The sequence below is a fragment of the Rhipicephalus sanguineus genome, chromosome 10 (assembly GCF_013339695.2).
Source record: "Rhipicephalus sanguineus isolate Rsan-2018 chromosome 10, BIME_Rsan_1.4, whole genome shotgun sequence".
Classification (NCBI taxonomy): Eukaryota; Metazoa; Arthropoda; class Arachnida; order Ixodida; family Ixodidae; genus Rhipicephalus; species Rhipicephalus sanguineus.
In genome coordinates this window covers 131,817,317-131,841,685 of record NC_051185.1, presented here as the reverse complement: position 1 = coordinate 131,841,685, position 24,369 = coordinate 131,817,317, and the positions used below count along the sequence as shown (strand labels likewise).

At 50.6% G+C, this 24,369-nt stretch overlaps 1 protein-coding gene and 1 pseudogene across 3 annotated transcripts in view; both read right to left on the bottom strand.

Annotated features, from left to right (window-relative positions):
- The window catches only part of LOC119372459 (inactive histone-lysine N-methyltransferase 2E), a 533,413-nt gene that overhangs the window by 93,395 nt on the left and 415,649 nt on the right, over positions 1 to 24,369 (bottom strand). For all 3 annotated transcript variants that reach the window (XM_049419603.1, XM_049419602.1, XM_049419604.1), the window contains 2 exons: positions 16,263 to 16,529; positions 15,816 to 15,902 (listed from right to left, as the gene is read on the bottom strand). In XM_049419603.1, coding sequence (XP_049275560.1) covers positions 15,816 to 15,902; positions 16,263 to 16,529 — 354 coding nt within the window. The remainder of the gene's footprint in view (positions 1 to 15,815; positions 15,903 to 16,262; positions 16,530 to 24,369) is intronic.
- On the bottom strand, positions 1,138 to 2,874 carry LOC119372460 (tigger transposable element-derived protein 6-like; annotated as a pseudogene).

Here is a 24,369-nt window from a genome sequence, read left to right as displayed (position 1 = left end):
CGCCCACTTGTTTTATTTTGATGTATTCGGGTTTGATCAGCAAGGACGGTTATCAACGCTCGACGCTGTCCGCGCCCCAGTGTTCGAAAAGCTTCGCGATTGTAGTAGATTGTTTTGTTAACATTGCACGCAGCACGCGAATAGTCTAGATTATTCCAGAGCTTGCGTGACCACCAGTGATAAAACTGGAAAGTTCGATGTGTGATGTATAAAAGACGTCGCGTCCCAGCCGTTTTTCGACGGCTGACGCTCTGTTCGCCGCTATCAGTGTACGTTGTGTATCAGTGTATTACTGTAGTTCGACTTTCAATTTCCCGGCCACAAGTTCGGCCAAATAAAGACTTTCATCTCGGAAGCGCTGACTGCTGCATTCGTCGACGTCACGGCCGCGTGAGAATATCTGGACTGCCACAAAAAAATCGTAGCCGGACGTACAGTCGGCTAAATCTTTAACCATTGTGCGCGAGCGCCGACATTTTTGTGCGTCAGCGCTGTACGACGGAGCCAAGTTGGAAACAGGGCAAGATTAAGTGCAAAAAAAAAAAAAAAGAAAGCATTTGCGTCACCACATCACGGCCGGACTGGAATGACGCGCGTGGGCAGATAACAAATGAACGATCCACATTTGTCAGCTTATCTCATGCGCGCAGGCGCATGAGAAGACATGAGACATTCACTCCTAAGCGATAAGATTTATCGCTTAGGAGTGAATGTGGTTACGTGGATGTGAAGCTGCGCAGGCGTGGTGTTACCCTATATATTCATGTGTTTTCTTCAATAAAATTCAGTTGGAAGTTAGCGCTTGTGTGTGTCGCATTCTCCTGTCTTTCGTCCCTGAAGTTCGCGCTATTTAGATGTTCAAATGGAGTACCAACTAGCCCAAACATGCACCTTCATTTGCTGCTTCGAAAAATAAGATACGAGCAAGATGCACTGCCTGTTCGTCGGAACTGAGTTAATGTAGGGTGGCGCTTCTCGTGAAGCAACAGATAAGGAGACGGTGGGCCCAACTGAGCGCGCTTCGTGGGCACGCGTTTATTCTCGCCCTGTTTGCAACTTGGCTCCTTCGTACGGCGCTGACGCACAAAAAAGTCGGCGCTCGCGCATGATAGTTAAAGATTTGGCCGACTGTACCTTTTGTATCTTTAGGCTTGAATTTGCTATCTGCACCAATGAATAAATGTTGTAGATAGTAGGATGTCAAAAACAAGACTTCATTTCTTACTCCGAAGAGCGCATCACGAGTTCGGCACGCCGATAGTCTGAAACCTGCAGTTGCTTCCGCGGAAACTTGAGCTTCACAATCGCGGTGCACATAGCTTCCAGGTGTTGCGAAAACTCTGGCGGTATTCCTTTGGTGTGCATAAAGTCAATCGGTGAGTCGATAGACGTCAGTGCACCTTGCGTGGTCATCGACGGGGTCGTAGAGGCCCTGTCAACCTCCTCATCACTGTTGCTGCCATCGCACAACACCGCCATCTGTCGCGACAACACATCCGCAATGATTGCCTCGTCGGTGAGTTAATCGCAGAACGAAGCAGCACTGTCTGCTGTCAGAAAGTCCTCAACTGACTCGAGACTCGACACACTTGCTATCTGCGTCACCAGTAGCGACGTGCTCCCAGAGCCCCGTCAGATCCGCAGTTTCCGTGCTGGTCTTGCTTCACTAGGCGAGGGTGGCTGGTCCTGGCGCACAAAGCCTGCCTTCCTGAAGCAGTTTTGAATGGTGGTCTGCCTCACCTCGTACCACGCGCCGTAAACGAAGTTCACGGCCTTTAGGAGGTTAATCTTCAGATCAGGGGCATCAGGGGACCCATCTGCATTGCCCGACGTACCGGGAGGCGAGCGGTCAATCATCAACACGAGCCACTCGAGCATGCGTCGCCGGTATAACGCTTTAAAGTTGGCAATCACGCCGGCATCCAGCGGTTGCAAGCCTGCCGTCATATTTGGCAGCTTCGCGCTCACGCTGTGTGTGCTACAGCTATCCAGCAGCAACACCACCTTCCATTCCCGACTTTCAATGACACTGTCCATCTCGAGCAGCCACTCCTCGAACAAGACACAGGTCATCCAAGCCTTCTTGTTGCTCCTATAGCGGACCGGGACGTGTTGATTCCTGAAGCACACAGGCTTCTTGGATTGTCCGATCACGAAGGGCTTGAGCCGATGGCTTCCGTCCATATTCACACAAAGTAATACGGTTACCCTAACCTCGGAGTGGACCAAGCATCACAAACCCCTTTCTGTTAATAAATGTTTTTTCCTCCTCCTCCTCGGAGTGCTTACCGCTGGGACTCTGATCGCCTTTCAAGGCATGCATCTTCGAAGCTGTCATTTGAAAGAAAAGGGCAGTCTCATCACAGTTGTAAACATCTCTGTCTGAGAAGCGCTCCATCAGTACGGGCAGGTTGGTCTGGAGCCACTGCTGCTTCGCCTCTGAATTAAGAGAGGCCGCTTCTCTCCCAACGTTTTTGGAGACAATGCCGCGCCGCTCTTTGAATCTTTGTATCCAGCCGCCTCCGGGTACGAAATTTGGCCGACCAAGCAGAAAAGCCAAGTTTTTCGCCTTTGCGGCAAGTATTGGCCCACTAATCGGCACATTCTGGGCACAGATCAACAGGAACCACTGGTAGAGTGCCTCTTCAACGTCTGCATACAAGAGCTCCCAAACCCTCTTCCGCTCGTTGGCATGGCCACTGATTCCAGCCTTCAAAAGCGCGGTGCTTCCAGCTTTGAGGATGGTCGAGATTGTCGACTGGGTGAGCGCGTATTTTTTTACGACGGCGCTCACTTTAAAACCGTGTCACGAATCCTGCAAAATATTCGACTTTGTATATCAAGCGACACGGCCTTTCGCTTCGTCGGCGCCATATTCATTGAGGGTAATCTCTGCTCCGCTCTAGACGTTGCTCGTGCGATCGCTCAGGAAGAGACTGGGGGGAAGAAAGTGCAGCCAGAGGTACAGCCAGAATGCCACTGAGGCCGCCGCGCCGCTTTGCTTTTCGTTTTTTTTTGTTTTCTCTCTCTCCTTTCCCGCCTTCATTTGGCAAGCTACGAGTAGCTTGCCGTTGGTGGAAGGCAAGGCGCAAAACGTGACGCAGCTGGTGCCATCTAGTAGCGCGTCTCGCCAACTCGCGATGCTCTCCTCGGCTTTTTGAACGGTCGGGATGCACTGCCGGCGCTGTGCTGCAGTGGCGGTGGACACGTACTCGCCTACCCTAACTTTTCGCCTTGTCTCGGCATAGTTCGTTTCAGAGGAATTTATCATTGTAAATGTTATGATTATTCTGAATGGAACATGCCGTCCAGACGGCAAACTTTTCATTGTTGTATCCGATATGCAGTGGATAACATATCGTCACAGTATAACCTCGTTACAACGGATCTGTTTACAACAGACATTCGGATATTACACACCAATTTGCGGCGTTATGCCAACCTCCGTATTTGTTCCATTGATTGAGCTTCGTTTACAACGGATTCTGGTACAACGGACATTCGGATATAATTCACTAAAATGTCAGGCCAGTAAGGCGGTCAGGACTCCTTTAGAGCGGACTTTTCCACCACGGTCATTAACTTTCGACTTCAAACATCGCTTAGCATACTTTCGGGACGGGAGCAGCGCACCGCGGATATCAACGTACCGATTTAAGAACGAAGGCCGCCGATCTCCAGTCTGTCAATGATCAGCTATGCCTAGCTGTATCGACAAAAAATCGGCGCGCAGCGTGCTTCCTGTTGTGTTTTGGGACGCTGACACGCGAAATTGCGAGTCGCTGCACGGCGAGCTTGGCCGGGGGGTCCGCTGCCGATGCACAAAATGCCCATCCGTGGTTCTGAGGAGCCAGCGGGTGATGCGATTCGTTGCTTGCGACGAAGGACATTGCGGCTTCTTCACTTTCGCATGTCCACTAGCGCGATTTTTTTGCCCGCAAAGTTCGGATTTGTCTCGTACATTGGCACCATGAGCGGAGTTAGGCCTAGCCACAACATCGAGTAGAAAGCTTGGTTGCGATGTGCGTGGCTGCGGTGCCCAATGTTTCAAAGTACGTCATGCTCGATTGCGAGTACAAAGAGTTGTCCTGCGGTAGTCTTCGTCATAAGCTCCGAAATGCTGATAAGAACCTTGAACAGCGGGACCAACGAGTCTACGCTATTATATAGTCAAACGTCTGCGATGTTCTACACACGTCTGCAATGTTCGCGACGAGTGCGGCGCGCTATCGTAATTTGATGATGGAACTTCCGCTTGCAGCTGCCCAACTAAGGCATTCTAAATTATCGTCGACCCGTGAACACAGAACGAGTGTGAACGCATGACTAAGTAGCGCAATTTTCGACAGCCACGACCTCGCAATGCAAAAGCAGCAGACGACGATCCTGAAGCGAGCATCACGGAAGATGCAGCCAAAACATGTGCTTTTTGTACGCTTGTTAGTGAATGGAGGAGCCGGCTGAAATGGAGAACTTGAACACGGAGAAATGCTCCTTACAACGAGCCCAAAATGGTGGCGCCTGGTTGTGCCGTTGACGACCTATAATGTTGAAAAACGCTTTTTTTGCTATTTCTGCAATTTTCGCAAAGTCGGCAGACACAAAGAAAAATTTTTATAGCACTTCTATGTAGTTTTCATTGTGGATATTTTGGAATCAGATAGAAAATGGGCTACAGAAACTGAAAATCGCATTTTTTTTTGGCCCCCCGTTAAAAATAAGACCATGTTTGTGACTCGTAATTCTCTCCGGTCATAACAGACCCATTCAGTGTTTACATAAAAGTCTGTTGTAACAGTAGTACTTGGATTTTACATACTCCTTTTACAACAGACCAAAATCCGCTGCACTATGAAGGTCTGTTGTAATGAGGTTATACTGTATATATGGTTTTCCCCATAGCCCCAATGCATAAAATGAGACTGTTAAGGGGAGACCCTGCTTCTGAAACATAATTCTTGTTTTTGAGCGTATCATTATGAAACTTTCACAGCTTATGTATTTTTATGTGCTGATTTCAAACATGCAATTATTGTTCTAATACAATATGTAGTTTTGAAACTATTAAATAGTTTTTGTATTGTTAGGAGCAGGCTTTATTTCTAAACTGTGAGAGTTATCAAGCAAGGCGTTGCTTCGGGCTAGTTGGTAATCCATAATTACGAAATTTATAGCGCGGAACTTCTACACAGGGGACAAAGGAACACGACGAGCACAAGCGCTAACTTCCAACTAACGTTTAATATCTGCGCTCGCAAATATATACAGTGAAAGAAAGAAAATAAAAGAAGAAACAGCTACAGCCACTCATCTGCAACACGTGTGGTGCTAATCAGATGAGTGGCTGTAGCTGTTTCTTCTTTTATTTTCTTTCTTTCACTGTATATATTTGCGAGCGCAGATATTAAACGTTAGTTGGAAGTTAGCGCTTGTGCTCGTCGTGTTCCTTTGTCCCCTGTGTAGAAGTTCCGCGCTATAAATTTCGTAATTATCAAGCAAATCAGCCTATCACAATAACCTGGAATCAATGCTGTATGCAATAAGACAAGAATGGATGTTCTAGGCCCATTTGAACAAACGCTATGGTATGTTGAACATTCCCAGCTTGATCCCAGTTTGACCGAGCTCGAAATCGCTGACTTGCCGAGTGTTCAACGTACTATAACTTTTGTTTAATTGGGCCTAGAACATCCATTCTTGTTTTATTGCAAACGGTATTCATTCCAGCTTATTGTGATATGCTGATTTGCTTTATAACTCTTACAATTTATAAATAAATCTTGCTCCCAACAATATACATGAAATACTTGATATTTTGAAAACAGCATACAGGGTTCGTACAGAATATTTTACTGAAAATTCAAGGAGTTTTCAAGGATTTCAAGGATGAAAAATGGCAAAATTCAAGGAGTGTTAGCAAAATTTTATTCACTTACAAGACTTATGGAAGCAGCGCAGTTTTCGCATGGATTTCTTTTTCCACAGAAGCTATCTCCAGTTCCTTTTCTTTAGCAGTTCGACGAAAGCTGTTTGCCTTGACTAAGTAGGTAAGGTCGTTTTTCGCTTCAGCTTCTTCTGAAAAATGGTCCGCAGATTCCAGCAGGCACTTGAGAGTTTTTTGAAGCTTTGACTTCCTTCCGTGCATCTGGTCAAGCTCTTGCTCGAGCTCTTTTCTCTTTGAAGCTGCCTGCCGTGATAGTGCTTGTTTCTTTTGTTCGTCTAGGTATGCAGCGTACCTATGCCGGGCTTGGCGCACTGACGCCTTCAACTCTTTTGAAATCGGAACGTTCAGCAGGCCACCATGGCTTTTCACAGCTTCACAGATAACTCGCTGAGAAATATACGACAGCTCTGCCAAATTCTCGACCGCAACCTGCTTGTTGATGCTGAAGCCTCTTTCCACTGAGGCCTGCCCGTGGCTCAGGAGGAGAAGTAGTTTCACCACAGCCCATAACTGCGAGAATGAAGCATCGTGCTTCAGCAGCCGCACGAAAAAACTGTCAAGACGTTCATGATCTTTTTCATAGTTTTGTAGTTCATGCCGTTTTTCCAGACAAAACTGACTGTACTGTGTGCACACAATGTCGCGTTTGTGCTCAGAGAGAAGCTTGTTGTCGATTAGGCAGTTAAGCACTATTTTTAGCTTCCCAAGGCACGTGTCTGTCTTGGACATCTCTGTGGGGTCGAAACATGACAACCCACGAACGACAGGGTACCTCAGGGGACTTCTCTCCATGACTTTCAAGATCATGTTCACGAGGAACTTCCGGCACTCGTACCTAAACTCAAAAATACACTTGGTGCTCGCTTTGCAGCATTTCAAAATCTTCTCAGCTGCACGTCCAACATCCACCTTTTCAAGTTCTGTGTAAACGGCAGCATCTTCAACATCAATTCGCAGCAGCTTCGTGATGCTGATGGCTTCTGTCATTACAGAGCACTTTACGAACCCTGACAGAAGGCTCCTCAGAACACTTTCAAGTTCTTTTGCTAGCAAAAACGTCTTGGGAGAATCACTCTGAAAAACAGTCAGGAAAGGCTGCACAACCATGGTAACATTCAAGGAAAAGTTCAGTTTTGCAAGTGCAAGCTGGTCATTTAGGAAAGCACTGACGTTTTCATATGCTCTGCATTTTGGCACGGGCAGCCTGCGGCCACTCACTGCTTCAGTGTATTGCTTCAAGTGCTCCCATGTGGCCAGGGCTCTTTCCAGTACGGGCACATTCTCGATCCAACGGTGAGATACAAAAGGAAGTGGAAACACACTGCTCCCTGTCTCTCGAATAAAATCTTCTCGCCTGGCCGATGCATCATGAAAGAGTGAGAATAAGCTGGACAAATATGTGTCAACTGGCCAGCCCGTTGCATGCATTCCAGCTTTGTAGGCATTATGCACTGTGTGAAGGCCACACGATCCAATATCCAAACACTGAACTTGAAAGTCATTTTTCATGTGCTGCTGGAACTTGTGGAAAAGGCTCCAGTTGACATTGGGGCCATCCATGGAAAGCTGAACAATTTTGCTCATCGGAAAGCATGCCAGCGCTTCGGTCAAATTCTTCATGAGGTCGTCCGCTGTGCTGTGGCCCATGAATGCCGATGTCACATACCTTGTTGTCACCTCAGAATTGTTCCACAGTCTCACGTGAACATCAAGCTGTTTCTTTTGCAGGTATTCGTTTAACGTTTCATCAAAAAGGACAACAAAATGTTCAGATTTCTCCATCATGTCCAAGACATGAGAAGCGAAAAATGGGCGCAGACCATGGCACGCGACATACGCGCATTTTTTTTTCCGAACAAGTGAAGCTTCTCGCGATATCGCTATCGGGAAACATCTTTCGGAACAACTCTGAAATAGATCCGCTGGAGCTGTACGAGTAGTGTGAAGACACAACTTTCATCGTCCACAAAATTTTGGCTTCAATCACAGAGTCATGCCTTCTGCAGTTTTCGTCAAGGGTCGCAGCTCGAGAGGATGTTTCAGTGTTTTCCCGCTGTGGAGTCGTTTCTGTGACGTTTGCCGTTTGCAAAAAACTCGTGACGGAAGAGCAGCCCTCGCCTGCCGCAACTTTGGATCGGTGCTTGGCACTTTTCTGATGGCTCTTCAACGCCGACTCCCCCATTGTTGCAATGTCGACCGACTTCTGACATACTGCGCACTTCGCACGATAAGGGTTGCTTGTCTCCGGCCTCACCCAGTGACGATATTCGCTGTGCTCCAGCCACGCAGACTGAAACTTGCACTTTCCGCCTGGCATCCTGTCAAAGTAAAGTTGCAGGCATTGCACACAGCACAAACGCGAACTTTTGCCGAGAAATGACGCGCGAGGCCGACGCACGGACCGAGTATACCGAGCACAGACCGACCGACCGTTACGATAACTTGCGTTGGATTGGATTGGATTTCTGGCTCGCATTTGTTGCCAGACGACGCAGGCGCTGCCGGTTTCGAAAACCGAAACTTCTGCTATTGCTCTCCTGTCAAGACTACATGTTTTCGCGAACATTCCACAGTAAACGCGTTTTCGAAATCAGTGCGACTTACGGAAATACGTCGTTTATTTGCTATATTGAAGCAAAGTCCACTAAATTTTCAAGGATTACAAGGAGCTCACTTATATCTAAGGAGTTTCAAGGGCCCTTGAATTAATGTTATCAAATTCAAGGACATTCAAGGATTTCAAGGGTCTGTGCGAACCCTGAGCACAGTGCACTAGAAAAATAATTGCATATTTGAAATCAGGACATAAAAATACATAAGCTGCATAAGTTTCATAAAAATGTACTCAAAAACAAAGAAATATGTCTCCGAAGCAGGGTCCCCCCTTAAGTCGACCCATCATTATAACCGATATATCGTTATAAGTGGACTGCACTGTATTGGCCGCGCCTAAATGTCGACGTCCTCCACTATGTCAGAACATGCCGGGACTGTCAGCGATGCAAGACACTGCTGACAAGGCCAGCGGCATTCCTACAGCCGATCAAGCCACCTTATCGATTGTTCTAGCAGATCGGGATAGACTTACTGGGACCTTTTTCGACGTCAACATCTGCTAACAAGTGGACTGTCATCGCTTTAGACTACCTCACCTGCTACACCAAAATGAAAGCCCTACTGAAAGGCAGTGCTGCCAAGGTAGCGAAGTTCGTCGTAGACAACATCCTGCTGCGGCACTGTGCTCCAAAAGTCCTCATCACCGACAGAGGAACAGCCTTTACAGCGGATCTAACTCGAGCAATACTGTGATACAGCGAGACCAGTCATTGCAAGACAACCGCTTACCATCTGTAGACAAATGGCCTGACAGAACGCCGGAGTGAAACCATTGCGGACATGTCGGCCATACATGTCGATGTCAAATTGGAACGCCATACTTCTGTATGTAACTTTCGCTTACAACAAGGCCGTGCAAGAAACAACGCATGCGGCACCATTTAAACTAGTCCACGGAAGGAGTCCGGCAAAGACACTTGACACCATACTGCCAACGATTACCAAGAAAGAAAATGTGGCTGTCGCCACCTATCTTCAGTACGCCGAAGAAGCAAGATAACTCATCCGTCTGCTAATCAAAAATCAGCACAATAAGGACAGCCATCTTTACAACCTTCAACGGCGCTTTGTAGAATACCAGCCCGGCGACTGTGTTTGGGTCTGGATGCCAATACACCAACGTGGGCTCAGCGAAAAACTTCTTCGATGTTGCTTCGGACTATACAAGGTACTCAGTCATATTGGGCCGCTGGACTACGAGGTTCCTCAATGGCATTACAACCTCCCAGTGGCGCCGCACACGACCAGAAATCGTCCTTGTAGTGTGCCTTAAACCTTTCTATGTGCGCTGACCAACTGTGGAACTTTATTTCTGCCTTATTTTGTTAGTTTGTTTTGCGTGCATTTCTACTTCTGTGTTCTGTTTTCAGCATCAGGGCAATGCTTTTTCAGGGGAAGCATTGCCCCATGCACTTATTCTTTTATTCTTGATATGGTTGGCCTTCACCCCTCCCATAAGAACTGTTACCACCGCTCGTTGCAGCCCATGCTGCAATGTTATGAAACTTTGCAATTATTTCAGAATGTTGTGTTAAGATTACGTAGAGTACACGAGTAACTTAGTTTATTCTAGAGCTAACACGAGCACCAGCAATAATGCTTGAATGTTCGATAAGGGATGTATAAAAGCCAACGCATTCCACAGACGAGCTGATTACGAACGTCTGTGCTGGCCGCTTTCCCTGTGCTTTGAATGTAGCCTCTTTTTTATGGGCACAAGTTCGCCCAATAAAGCGTTTCATCCTTACCTGCTTGCTGCACTGTCCCGACCACGTGACAACAGCATCTGCTGGGTTCCTTCTAGCAAGTCCGATGTTTGCACTGGGGTGATGGTCTATCTGGGCTGAATTTGTAGCTGCTCACACTATCTGAAGAACATGAATGAAAACAGGAGGCCCAAATCGCCTGGTGCATGCCTTTAACGCAGCCTCAATTGCTTGTGATGGCAAACTGATAGTAATAGGTATGCAGCTTTTGTATCACAGGCTCTTCTACTTTCTCCCATCTTGGCAGTGGCTCCTTTAGTTTATCAAGAGCAGTTCCAATGACCTTGCTATGTGATTGGTGCAGTCTTTGTTTTCAATGTCTACAGCCCCGCCACAGACATTCGCTTCCACAACTGCAGCGTACGCTTTCGAGTCTCCATCTCTCAAGAATTTTTTTTAAGCACAATAGCTTGTCACAGGACTAGCTCCTTTGCGAATCTACACTGAAGCTGCTCCTCCTATTGCATGGGCTGAACAGTCAACATTCACACAGGGCCATGAAATGCTTTCCGCCTCTTCATCTGGCAGAGTCGTGTGCCTACTGCAGGCTAGGCAGAAGTTTGACAACGTCTAAAGAGAGTCCTCCCTGTCAAGGGAAACAGCTGTACTGATACCACTGTACTTGTGATGGCCATGTCGTCCCCACCCACTTCACTCTGCAATAGCTGCCTAGACTTGTCCAGATTTTGGGAGACAGCATCCACTGCCGCATCACGAACTTTCCAGCTGATGGCTGTAAAGGACTTGTAAGCCAATATTTCCTGCAAATAGGACCAGCTGCTCATAGCCCATTTCCACAGAGTGCGCAGCCACAACAGCTTTTGCACTGACTGTGAAGCTATTCTGTGAGCTGTCGTAACGTCTGTTTGTGCTCTGTCCACCACCCACAGTAGCCTCCCCGCAAGAAGACCCTTGCCATGACGTACATGTTGCCGAAAGAACACTTTCGCGGGCCTCATTGTTCTCGCAGCATAGTTCAACAAATGACGCAAGTCCTTTGCATTAATCAGCTGGTTCTTGAACGTGCACTTCTGAACGGTGACAAGTTCAATCCAGTGCACCGATCGTGAGAATGTTCAATGCTGTTGGATTGGTGATCAGTGAACACTCTTCATTTCTTGCTCTTTCTTCATCATTGAAAAGTCAATTCTTTCTTTGAAAGCCACTGACGTACTCCAACGTCGCAGTGAATTCGTCCGAAAAATAGTGCCACTGTCGCTAGGCCTCATGGCCACAGACACACTCGCCGTTGGTCGAGTCATTGGCTGTGACTTGTGCTGGCACTGAAATTTGTGCATCGAGCGGTACTTCACCAACTGGTGACTGCACTTACTGCAGCTTTCTTCATCCATCCAGTGCAGCTGAACAGCGGTCAAAGGACCGCTGTTCAGCTGCACTGCTCGATGAGACACAGATGCAGTTTGTAGGCTTCACCGCACCCAGACATGCAATAGCCAGTGGTGATCCTGGATCCGTACCACGCGAGGTAAACGCCAGTCACAGCACTAAAAAAATGTGGGAAACTCATGCTTCTTTTACTGTGCCTTGTGCCGCAGCAGCATGGGCAACCGTGGTTATCGGAAGAATAAGGCTTGGCCGAGCCCCTCATGCGACCCTCAATGGCGAGCAACCCCGTGTTGTTGGCAACAAGGCACTAGAAGCAGGCCCGTAGCCAGGAATTTTTTTCTGGGGGGCCCACTTGCTGACAGCCTTGACTATTTGAGAAAAACGCCTATTGTCAGTATTTATTTTCGGTAAAACACCATGTATCATAAATATTTGGGGGGGGGGGGGACCCCTGGCTACGGGCCTGGCTAGAAGACTGCACACCTTTGGTCATTCAACAGCTGAGTTGTGTCTTTAGTTTTTATTTTCACAACAGTAGAGCTGCTAAACTTAAGGGGGGACACGCCCTTTGAAAATAGAAAAATTGAGAAAAGCTCGGTTCCTGAAAAACTGTATATTTGGGCTGTACGTATTACAAACGACCTTTCGTGTAATTATGAACGCCTAAAACATCGTAAAAGTACGTCAAATCGGGTAATAACGAGCAGCGGCAGCGGCTGCGCCGGCCAAACAAGTAGAGCTGTGCGAATAGCAAAATTTTGGGTGTGAAGCGAATTCGAATATTTCTAGAATATTTTTCGAATACTTCGAAGTGAAATTGCAGAAAAAAAATGTTAGAGAGGATTCCTAAGCATATTCTTATGAGATAGCAACATGAAAGTGTTTCTTTTTGCTAGGTTGATGAAGCACTGGCAGGGTGGTGCTTCATAGTTGTGTTATCAAGAATGAGGCAATGTAGAGGCCGAATTCTATTTATGTACGTGATTTGGTGCAACCAAAGTGTTGCCGACAACACTTTACACGTGATAGGCAAAGATGCCATTTCCTCAACCTCTCCTCCTCCTTCAACTTCTGTGGAAGCCCAACTGATGTGGCGGACAAGGGTGTGCTCCCTTCAAGTCCGGAGTTCCAAATCTGCCCTGCAGACGTCGATATATAAGAACATCTGAAATTTTGGATGCTAAAAAGCTTCGGCTTTCGATTTTTCGGACTTCCTGGCCAAACTTCAGGTCCAAAACAGCATTAATTGAGCCCCCAACTCTGCCCCATCTTTCATCTCCATGTTGGAACCAGCGTTTTCTTGATTTGCGACTGTAGCAGAGCGTGAAAGGCAGCTTTGCCGCAATGCCAAGGTGTGGTGAGGTGAAGCATATTAAAAATCTAGGGACCACTTTCAATTGGACGTCGACTGTGTATTGGCAAAGTTCGACTGTAACGGAGCTTGAAAGGCAGCTTTGCCGCAATACCGGAGTGTGATGAGGTGAAGCATATTGAAAATCTAGGGACCACTTCCAATCGGACGTTGGCTGTCTCTTGACAAAGTTCGACCATAACGGAGCTTGAAAGGCAGCTTTACCGCAATACCGCGGTGTGACGAGATGAAGCATATTAAAAAATTGAAGGGGTCACTTTTAATCGGACGTCGACTGTATTTGTTTTTGGGAAGTTCGAATAGTTCGAATAGTAAAATTCCAGTGCGAATCGAATCGAATAGCAAACACTATTCGAAAAATATTCGAAATTTCGAATATTCGCACACCCCTACAAACAAGCGCCGAAACAAGCCCAACTTCGTGTGAGCACCGTTCCCGTGCCGTTCAACCGATCGGCGCCATCTTGGTTTTGTTTTGTTCGTGAATTCCTGCACATTTCTTTACCGCCCTCGGCGGTAGGGGTGGTGGCGCGGCCAAAGCATGATTCGCTTATGATTGGGGGGCTCACAGGGGTTTTCGAGTTTCCCGCGTGTCGACGCACAGCTGCGATTGGACTAAGCGCGCGCTCCTCGAGAGAGTGGGGGAATACGCGGCTGCTATTGGCTGCCGCGCACGATGACGCGATGGCCTTCTTCGGGGCTTGCTCCATGCGTCGTCCGTTGCAGCTAGTGCTAGCTTTGTTCTTTGCTGCCGTCGTCACAGTCGTGCAGCCAGCCTGTGTGTGTACCACTTCGCATTTCATTATCGCTCGCGGCACTTCCTGAACTCTACATCGTGTTTACGATATCGCATCCTGCCCGCTGACTAAGAAGTGTCATGCGCCTGCGATCGTTGTGTTATCAGACACGCCAGTAGTCGCGGTACATGCGTTGAGTGGTTTGGTGCACTGATTCGTTATATAAACTTTGTTACCGTGGTCAAGCGTACCTCCAACAACGATTATGATGGCCCTTTTCACAGCAAAGCAACCTCTTTATCGGTCAAGTTGACTGCATCGACGGTGTCAGCGCTCGTATCTCCAGCGTGCGCCAGCAGCACGTGAATGCATAGTTGAAATCAGCTTGGCGTCTTGAATCAACCTCGGCAATCGCAACCCCGACTCGTACGAAAAAAAAAAAAAAAAAGCCAGGAAAGGTGGCAAAGAATATAAATCAATAAAAACGCATTTTCTTTAGTCTACAGGGTCATTTCAGACCAAGATATGTGATCGAAACTTTCGAAGCCCGATATCTCGAAATGACTTTTTTGGCTGGTGATGCTGCTTAGTCGAGATATCTCTGGAACCATACATCCGATTTCCATCAGGTTTTTTGTTATTATGCACCTGAATAAATTTCCCAGGGCAAGACAAAGCCGTTTTTTCAATATATGGCGTCCGTAACTTGTAATAATTAAAATTTCTTTGATGAAAGCCTAATGAGCAACATTAGATTCAGTGCTCTGCTAAAATTTTTTAGCAAAGAAGTTTAAGAAAAGGGCTTTGTCTTGCCGTAAGGTACCCATCCAGGAAACTCCATAGTGAATTCTACAGTGCTAGCACATTTTCCAACTTCTCCAGGCCCTGACTAATAGACCCATATGGACTACTTGGACACATGGCTGTAACTTGGGAACCAGTTAACATAACTGCATAAAACTTTGTGGTTAATCAAATGGCTTTGCTATTAAACTATCCTGAATATTTCATCAAGATATCTCAACAAACAAAAAAGTTCCCCTTCGAAGGTAGCCTCCCCCAAACAGGTAAACACAAAGAATCGAGTTTTTCCGCCTGCATCTCTCCCTTTAGGTTTCAAAGGCATCTACCATTTGCTCGCTCCTCTCTCGACAAATGATGGGTAAGCGCAATTTTTACTACGTCGTAAGCACACGGCCATTGGCTCATTTGAGCATTGTGAGCTGCATAGTTACCGCAGCAACTGGAGGGTGCCACATCGTGCTTTACAGTGCTAGAACTACACAGACCATAGAATTACACCAGCCTGCTCACGATCACACTGAAAGTGAGCTCCACGTTGAAAGAGAAAAAGAATATAAAGTGCTCAAGGCCGTGACACACGCTGACGTATGAGCGTAGCTTGTAGCTACCCACCCCTGTGTAGCTTTCAGCAAGCTCACTGGGACAAAAGGAGAGCGAAAGCATTCACAGTGTGCGACAAATCCCTGCAACTCTGCTCATACTTGACAGATTCTAAATATTGCAATCAGTTCTGCGGAATCCCGCAAGGTGGCGGAAGGGTTATGAAAGGGAAAATAGACAGCCACCCATTTGTAGCACGAAGCCACAAGGAAATCCATACGGATTTCTCAGAAATAAAGCCTCTTAGTCCCGGGTTCGATCCCCTGACCAGGACAAATTTTTCGGCAACTAAGAGGCTTTCTTTCTGAGAAATCCGTATGGATTTCCTTGTGGCTTCGTGCTACAAATGGGTGGCTGTCTATTTTCCCTTTCTTAACCCGATTCTAAATATATTTGTGGTGGTCGATTCGTGAGGCAATAATAAACTCTTGTAGTAAGGCCATTTGATGATTACCTGGAAAAGTGTTGCAGGGCCCTCTTAAGTCAGTGTCAATTTTTCAGAGACAGAAAGTGTGATCCGTGTGTGAGTAAATATGGCAGCTGGTGCGAGGTGGTGTAACATTACAAAGCAACTGCAAGCCAAATGAGTCACAATCATGCAGGACACAGTTCAATCAAGTGCAACACACCTTGCGCTTGCCACCTCGAACACTGGGGGAAGAGGACGAAGAGTCCGAGGCCTCGGTGCCCCAGCTTGGTCGCACCTCAGGCTCCACCTGAATAGACCGTATTGGCTTTTCCTTGAGTGTCAGTAAAATCTCGTTCATTCAGATTTCATGAAACCGATCAAAACTTCTCAATTAACCTAATATCGAACTATTGCAAGTATCAAGAAAGAACATGCAGGAACACACTTTCAATTACTGACTGAATCCACAAATCCTGTTCTTTACCACAAGAACAGGGTGCAAGCTGCAACTATTATCATCTTGATTTCCTTCACAATTCAACCACAGTGCAAGACCAGTGCCTTCATCTGACAACTGAACCCCCCCCCCCCCCCCGTGAGCATGCGATCACCAGTGCTGACATTGACGCTTTCGTGTTCACTGACGCAGACTGCTGGTTGGACCCACCTGCTTGGCTGCAGAAGCTTCGTCCTCATCGTGTGGACCTGGCAGGGGCTCTGGAAGGCGAGGTGCGGACGGCAGCCTCCTGCCGCCCTCCAGGGTGCGGCCGGCCAGTTCCAGGGGTGATGGCTGGCCACTGGTCAGGGGGGGCAGTAGCCGTGGGCCTAGGGCGGCTGGTGGGGACGGCCCTTCTTCCCAGTCGACCGAGCCCTCGTCATCCAGGGGAGTCGGGGGGTCATCCACCAAGGGGCTGCCCGCACTGCTGGCTTCCGCCTGTGAGGCCACCAAAGTTCAAGCGATACTGGAGATTGGGAGAGCAATCCAAGTAAAGCATACTGTCACGTGGTCGCGACATCGACGAAGATAGCAGTTGGCGTGTCTAAGATGAAACTCTTTATTTGGCCGAACTTGTGGCCAGAAAACCGAAAGTCAGATTACAGCAATACACTGTACACTGATAGCGGCGAACAGAGTGCCAACCGTCGATGAACTCACAGGCGGTGAAGCGCGTCGGCATTTATACATGTGCCCTCGAATATTCCAGCGTTATCTCTGGTTGTCGCGCAAGTTCTAGAATAAGCTCGAATGTTCGCGTCTTGCGGGCAATCTTAACAAAATGATCTACAATAATCGCGAAGCTTCTCGATCAATGAGGCGCGGCTTGCGCTGAGCATTGCTGACAGTCTTTGTGGGCGAAAACTGAACACAGCAAAAGTGATAAGAAACGCACGTGGCAATGGCCCCCTCTGAAAAAGCATCGTCCCGATGCTTAAAACAGAACACGGGGGTGGGGGGGGGGGCAATGCATGCAACAATAAATAACAAGAATAAAGCAAGAAAGTACAATAAACAATAAGCACAAGCAATATAGTACAATAAACAATAAGCACAAGCAAGAAAGTACAGTAATAAAGCAAAAGTACAGTCCTCAGATTCACTAATGCGCGTAATATGGCTTGAGGCGCACGACATGGACAGCTTCACGTCACGCACGGCGCCGCAGTGAGAGTTCGTAATGCCGTCAGGAAAAACCTCGTAGCCGAGTGCACCGAGGCGTCGATGTACCCTGTACGGTCCGAAGTATCGTCGAAGAAGCTTCTAAGTCCCCGTCGGCGTATTGGCGTCCATAACCATACACAGTCACCGGCTTGGTATTCCATGTGGCATCGTCGAAGGTTGTAGCGGCGGCTGTCAGTCGTCTGCTGGTTCTTGATCCGTATTCGGGCGAGCTGTCGTGCTTCTTCGGCATGCTGTAAGTAAGCGGCGGCGTCGAAATTTTTTTCGTCGGTGACGTTGGGTAGCATGGCGTCGAGCGTTGTCGCCGGGCTTCTTCCGTAGACGAACTTGCACGACGTCATCTGTGTCGTTTCTTGTATGGCCGTGTTGTACGTGAAGGTCACGTACGGAAGGATGGCGTCCCACGTTGTGGGGATCCGAGGCGCGCCCGAAGCCACTGCGCGGGCATTTCGAATCCTTTCCCTCTCCCGTTCTCCCGCGACGGCAAGTGGCGCCATTTTGCGCTACGCGCCGACACTCGTGGTGGCGCTGCGCGCGGTCGGGAGAGCCGCGAAATTCGGCGACTGACGCGCGGGCAGGCCGGAACGAACTCTCCCTCTCCTCGGACGCCGCTGGGTAAGCACGTATTTCCTTCCGGTCCAACGTCCCCTTTGGGAATCGCTGGACTGTAGCCTGCCTGGGTGCCTCGGCATCCTTGCAGGCGTGTTTACCTCAGTGTTAGCTCCGGTTCGTACGCTAAGCCAAAGAGCGGTGCCTAGTGCTCGTGCGCGGTCGTACCACGCCGAGCCGCACTTGCCGGAGGCCCACGCGTACGGAGATTGCCCTAACCCTCGCGACCAGGCCCAGTGGTCATCGCGAGAGTGCGCAGCATAGCCGCGAGGGACCTTTTCCCGAGCGGCGTGTCAAAGCTCGCCATTGCGAGCTGCGACGTGCTCCGCGGAACCCCTTGGTGTATCGTCCGCGCGGGAGGCCCTTTGCTTCCCCGTGCCCCGGGAGCGGACGTGTACAGTGTGTGTGTTGGGGTGCCGCAGAAGGCAAATAAAGTGTTTGTGTGTTGTATTTGATCGAACACTGTGTTTATGCCGCGCGGCGCTCAACGCCTTTGCGAGCAGAGCGCGTGCGGAGCGGTGCGCAAAACGTAAGCAGGCGACGGTAGACGCGGCCCTGTGGCTCGCTAAGCCTGAACCCGCGGTAGTCTTCGGCTCCGGTGAGCATCGTGACTACCACACTCGCCCAACGCGGTATCAAAAGCTCATTAAGCCTTTGATTAGACTTAGTCGAGTCAGCACGCCTTTGCGTATCAGGCTCGCCGTGTTACCCGCGTTATGTCTGCTAGGCGTGAGTTTTGTCCGCTGTCGTTTTTAGCAGATACCGCTTTGCTCGAGAACAGGGCCAGTGCCCCCTTCGAGCAGAATGCGCACCAGGCGCTCCCCGAGAACGGTGCTACGGCCGGTATCCCTTTTGAAACCGCGCCGCTTATCGAGCTCGGAGACAGTTCCCCACCGCTCGAACGCGCCGTTAACACACCGACAGCTTCCTTTGAAGCGGGTGCACAGACGCTGCTGCAAAATGCCGCCCAAATGATACAGGCGCTCACAGGGGCAGTCCAAACGCTTTCGGCTGTTCCGAAACGCACTCATCCCACTGTCATGTTGGCCGTTCCGACCTACAGCGGGTACGGTGATCTGCAAAGTGCAAGAGATTACCTGGACTCCCTCACACGTTACCAGAGAGCCACGGGTCTGGACGATCAGGAGGTGCTCGGACGCGTCGTCCCAGCGGCACTGACTGACACGGCGGCGAGGTGGTATCGGCTTTCAGGCCACCGAGCAGCAACCCTCGATGAGTTCCGCGCGGCCTTCCTGCGCGAATTCTTACCCGCTGACTACGAGAGTAGGATGCGGCGCGAGCTCGAGCTCCGCACGCAAGCTCCTGATGAGTCGCTTCAGGAGTACGTACGCGCGATGGAAGACCTTTTCTCTATCGCTGAGCCCAGAGCTTCGAACGAGGAACGCGTCGAACGGGTGATTAGGCAGGCGCATCCGACCTTTTCGGCGTACCTGCGCGGCAGCCGCTTCCGAGATTTAGAGGAATTGGCCGCCGAGGCAAAGCGCATTCAAGGCGACATTCTCGCCGCGCGCGCCTATCGCCCGCCACCGCCAGCCAGCGTGGCCCTTGAACCGCGCTGCGCGTGGGGAGGGCCGTGCCCTTTCCCCAACGGCAACAGCCCGCCGGAGCTGACTTTGCGGCCCCCGCTAGAAGCGGGCACAGTTGGGAGCTGAGCGATCGCGCTCTAGATCCCTACGCGTACGCGAGGCGCGCAGCAGCCTGTGCTGCACCGCAACTCGACGCGCGCGAGCAGGGACGCTATCCGACCCAGCGCATCGATGAGGGTGACACTCGTCATAACAGATCCTTTGATCAACAGGCGAACCGACCCCTGCCGCTAGAGGCTGCTCCTCCTCGGGAGAGGGGCCGCGACGGCGCATCTTCCCTTTCCCGGGACGGAATGCGCTGCTTCCGCTGCCGCGAGCGAGGGCACATAGCGAGGGAGTGTCCCGTATCTAGGCCTCCTGTGAGGCAGGGAAACGGGGGCGCGGGTCGTTCGTGAAGGCACGAGCGGCCGAACCCTTGCTTCTCCCCTCCGCGTACCGGGCAAGCAGTCTTGCTGGTGCGCACGCGCCGTTTATTTCGGTCATTATTGCCGGCCGCGAATTTTCGGCGTTGCTAGACACGGGCGCGAGCGCTTCGTTGTTTGGCGAACAGGTTTTGTCCCACTTGCGGAAGCACTCGGTGCGCTTGCGGGACAGCCGAACGACATTCACCCTCGCGAAAGGCGTGGCCCAGTCGGCTGGCGCCGCAAGGTTGACTGTCACATGGGGAGATCGAAGGAGACGCACGCGTTTCGTTCATCTTCCAGGGCTCAGTGTTCCTGTTGTCAGCGGGGACCAAATGCTGGGTATAAGGCAAGGTTCGATTTTAAGAAGAAAACTGTATTGAACTGAAATTACAAGTGAATCGACTGGTTACAAGTGAAGGAAGAAAACGGGACTCGGTGCTGGAGCTCGTTAAGTTGCGTCCGACGCCACTCGTGTCTCGGTTCGCTCTCTCCTCTCCGGCGAGGCGTGGCTGCGCATTCCCGGCTCGCAGTCTCACTTTTTGTTGTTTCTTGTGCGGGGCCGAAAAGCTCTCGGTGAATTCGAGCTGCAGCCAGCGCTCCCCGGATCTTAGCCCATCGTCTCTGTTTGGGCTCCAAGCACGTACGTGGTAAACATAGCGGCCGCGTGAACTCGACGCACGTTGTAAACACAGCGACCGTGTGGACTCGAGGCACGTTATAAACATAGCGACCGTGAACTCGAGTCCCGGCTGACACGGCCCTCCCGAAAATTGCGCCTGTCCTCAGGCGCACGTGTCGTTCGGCGGCGATGGTTCCGTAACCTCTAGGAGCCGTTCTTTATGTCTCCGAAGCTGCTCCACGTTGACGATTTTTTGGTTGATCTTGCCCGCTGCGTGGGGTACTCTCTTGATCTCGGCCCTGTAGTGTTTCACGGCGTTGACGATTGCTTGGTGAGCGTCGGTCCACACGAAAAGAACGTCCTTTGCCAGAAGATGCCGTAGCTTGCGCGTGAGTTTTGCAAACTTCGGTATGAACTTTCGGTGGTGGTTAGCGAACTGCAGGAATGAGTACAGCTTCTTTGCGTTGCGATGCGGCTCGAACTTCTCGACAGCGGCAAATCTGGAGTCGTCCAGTGTTCGTCCTTCGGCGAAGATCACGTAACCCAGGAAAGATACTTTGTCTTGAATCAACTGGAGTTTCCGGAGATCCATCTTCAAGCCGTTGATCACTACTCTCCAGAGTGCTTCGTTCAGCAAATCCAAAGCCTCCCTCACTGTTGTGGCTCCCTGCCCGACATCGTCCATGTACGTGGATGTCCTAGGTAAGCCGTCGAACGTGCGACGCATGACTCTTTGCATGGTTTGAGGAGCCTTGCAAAACCCAAATGCCATTCGAAGGTATTCGTACTTTCCATCTGGAGTTTCCATCTGGAGTGACGAATGCGGTCTTGTGGACGTCGTCTGGTTTCATTCGTATCGTCAGAAATGCCGTCTTCACGTCTAACACAGTGAAGTAAGCCGATCCGTCACGCATGACATCGTCAATCACGTCCTCCATGACGGGCATTGGATAAGAAGGGTTGATGGTTTTCTCGTTGAGCTTGCGATAGCCGTGTGCCATTCTTCGTGGAGTTGTCGGGTGGTGCGGTTGGTCGACGACTATCGTCGGAGCGCCGTATTCGCTTTCGCTCGGCCTTATGATGCCTTTGTTGAGGTAGTCATTCATTTGCTCTCGTATGAACTTGCGATCAGCCGGTGAGCACCTATACGGCCTCGATGATACGGGTATATCGTCTCTGAGTTCGATGCTGTGTTCAGTGTGAGGACACACGCCCAAAGTGTCAGCTTTGGAGGTAAACGCTTGGTGATGCCTTAGCAGAATAGCGCGAAGTTCGTCCCTCTCTGCTTTGGTGGCATCCTTTGTTATACTCCGTGTGGCGTCTTCAACCAGACTCGTGAAGTCTTCGTCGGGTGCGGGGCATTTCGTGTTGAGGCGCACGAACCCGTCGTCCTCGGAAACGCTCTCATTCGATTGCCTGCAGAATGACGCGATAAGTGCTTCCCCGGTGCGGTGCGGTGTGCCTTGTTTCGGGGGTGTCACTTCGGACGATGAAGATTTTCCGGTGGTCTCGACTGGGACGATGGTCACATCGTTTGACGTGTGAAACGTTACGTCTACGCTGGCGACTCGTCGCCAGTCCGAGCCCAGAATCAGGTCGATGCCGCTGGGCAGTTCCGTTACCACGACGTTCTCGAGTCGCACATTCGTGGTGCCCAGTGTCACATCAATCGTCGCAGCGAGAGTTGGACGTATGCTGCGGTTGAGCACTTCAATGTCCTCGCGCGAGACCCATGCGTGCGTGGGAATGTCGTCAGTCAAGGCGTTGGCACTCATGATGGATATGTTGGCGCCACTGTCAATGCATACACGGACGGGTCGGTTGTTAGCAGTACCGGACACGATTGGTAATGTGCCACCCGTCGAATGCAAAAAACAGTTCGCTTGCCTCGCTGATGCAGTCCCTGTTCCGTAGCTGCTGTTGTCCCTCTTCGCTCGTTTCTCGTCCGCTCTGATCGTTGCTGGCGTTTTCGGCTTGCTACAATCACGGGACAGGTGACCGATGTCGCCGCAGTTGAAGCACGAACGAGCAGAGGTGGGCCGCGGGCGCGGAGCTCCCGAAGAATCGCTGCGCGAGTTGGCCGTCGGCAAGTTGGCAGAGCTGCTGGCTGGTACCCGCTGGCTTGAACCCTGACCACGGCTCGTTGTCGACGGTGGCGGCTTCTTATCGTTGTCGGCACACACGGTCATGCGACGCCTCGCGTCAAGCAAAGCCGCTCTGTCGATAAGTTCAGTCACGGTGCCGCAGAGTTGTGCTGCCAGTGGGTTGGCCCATGTGTCGTCCTCGATGCCGCTGAGAATGAGGGAAATTCGTTCCTCTTCTGCCAGACGGTACGGCGCCTTGTTGAGAATCGCGTTCTTTGAGTACATGTACTCGACGATGGTCTCGTGGCTCTGAAGGCGTCGCTTCGTCTGCAGTTCGAGGAACTCCTGCATGGTCAGCTTCCGTTTGAACCGGAAGGTCAGCGCTTCCTTCCATTGCTCCCAGGTGTCATGCTGTGAGCCGTAGGCACTGTGCCAATCCTTGGCAGATCCCGTCAGGCGGCTCGCTGCCGTCACCAACGTGAGCGATGGCGTCCAGTGGGCGAGCGCTGCGATTCTCTCCACTTGCGCAATCCATTCGTGGGCACTTTGTTGCGGTGTCCCATCGAATCTGGGGATTGAGGATGACGTGTCGCTTGTGGAGTGAATCTGGATCGGGCTCGTCGTCGGTGGACCTCTCGACAGCGAGTTGGCGAGCAGGGCCTGTGTATTCACAAGCGCGGCGAGGATCTGGGCCATGGATGGTTCTCCCCCATGCGTTGAAACGGTCGGCGCGGCATGGCTTTCCGCGTCTTGGTTGGTGCCGTCGTTAAGTGGCGATGACTGCGTCGAACCCGAGGGCATCGTTGTGTCAGCGGGGACGAAATGACACAGCCCGTGGGTTGGAGTCGTCACCCGTTTCGTTGGCAATGAAGCGTTGTGACTGGCGTTGTACGATGTCTCACGTTGTTCGCTCGTAGTCGCGCAGTTGAGCTTGGCTCGCAGACTGTTCAGCTCCGCACGAAGCCTTGCGTTGTCGGCGGACAGCGTCTCCAGGTGCGCCTGCCTGTCGTCGTCGTCGGCAGCCTGGTCGTTCGTTGACGAGTCCGTCGGCTCTAGGGCTTGGCGAGTGGTGTTGTCGCGGATGAGTCGTGCGATGAGCTCGTCCTTTCGTCCGGAGCATCGTAAACCTCGTACTCTCAGCTCGTCGACGAGTTGCTTTTTCGTAGCGGCGGCCATCGTGCTGCTATCGAGGGTCGTGAGCAGGCTTTCGACGATGGTCGCTTCCGAGTCCGATGACGATGTGCGGCGTGGCGTCGCTCCGTCTCGTGGCGTCGTTTCTCCTTCCCCATGCAGTTCGGTCGATTCGAATCCTGTCGACTGCGCCATGTCAGCGGGGACCAAATGCTGGGTATAAGGCAAGGTTCGATTTTAAGAAGAAAACTGTATTGAACTGAAATTACAAGTGAATCGACTGGTTACAAGTGAAGGAAGAAAACGGGACTCGGTGCTGGAGCTCGTTCAGTTGCGTCCGACGCCACTCGTGTCTCGGTTCGCTCTCTCCTCTCCGGCGAGGCGTGGCTGCGCATTCCCGGCTCGCAGTCTCACTTTTTGTTGTTTCTTGTGCGGGGCCGAAAAGCTCTCGGTGAATTCGAGCTGCAGCCAGCGCTCCCCGGATCTTAGCCCATCGTCTCTGTTTGGGCTCCAAGCACGTACGTGGTAAACATAGCGGCCGCGTGAACTCGACGCACGTTGTAAACACAGCGACCGTGTGGACTCGAGGCACGTTATAAACATAGCGACCGTGAACTCGAGTCCCGGCTGACACTGTGATTC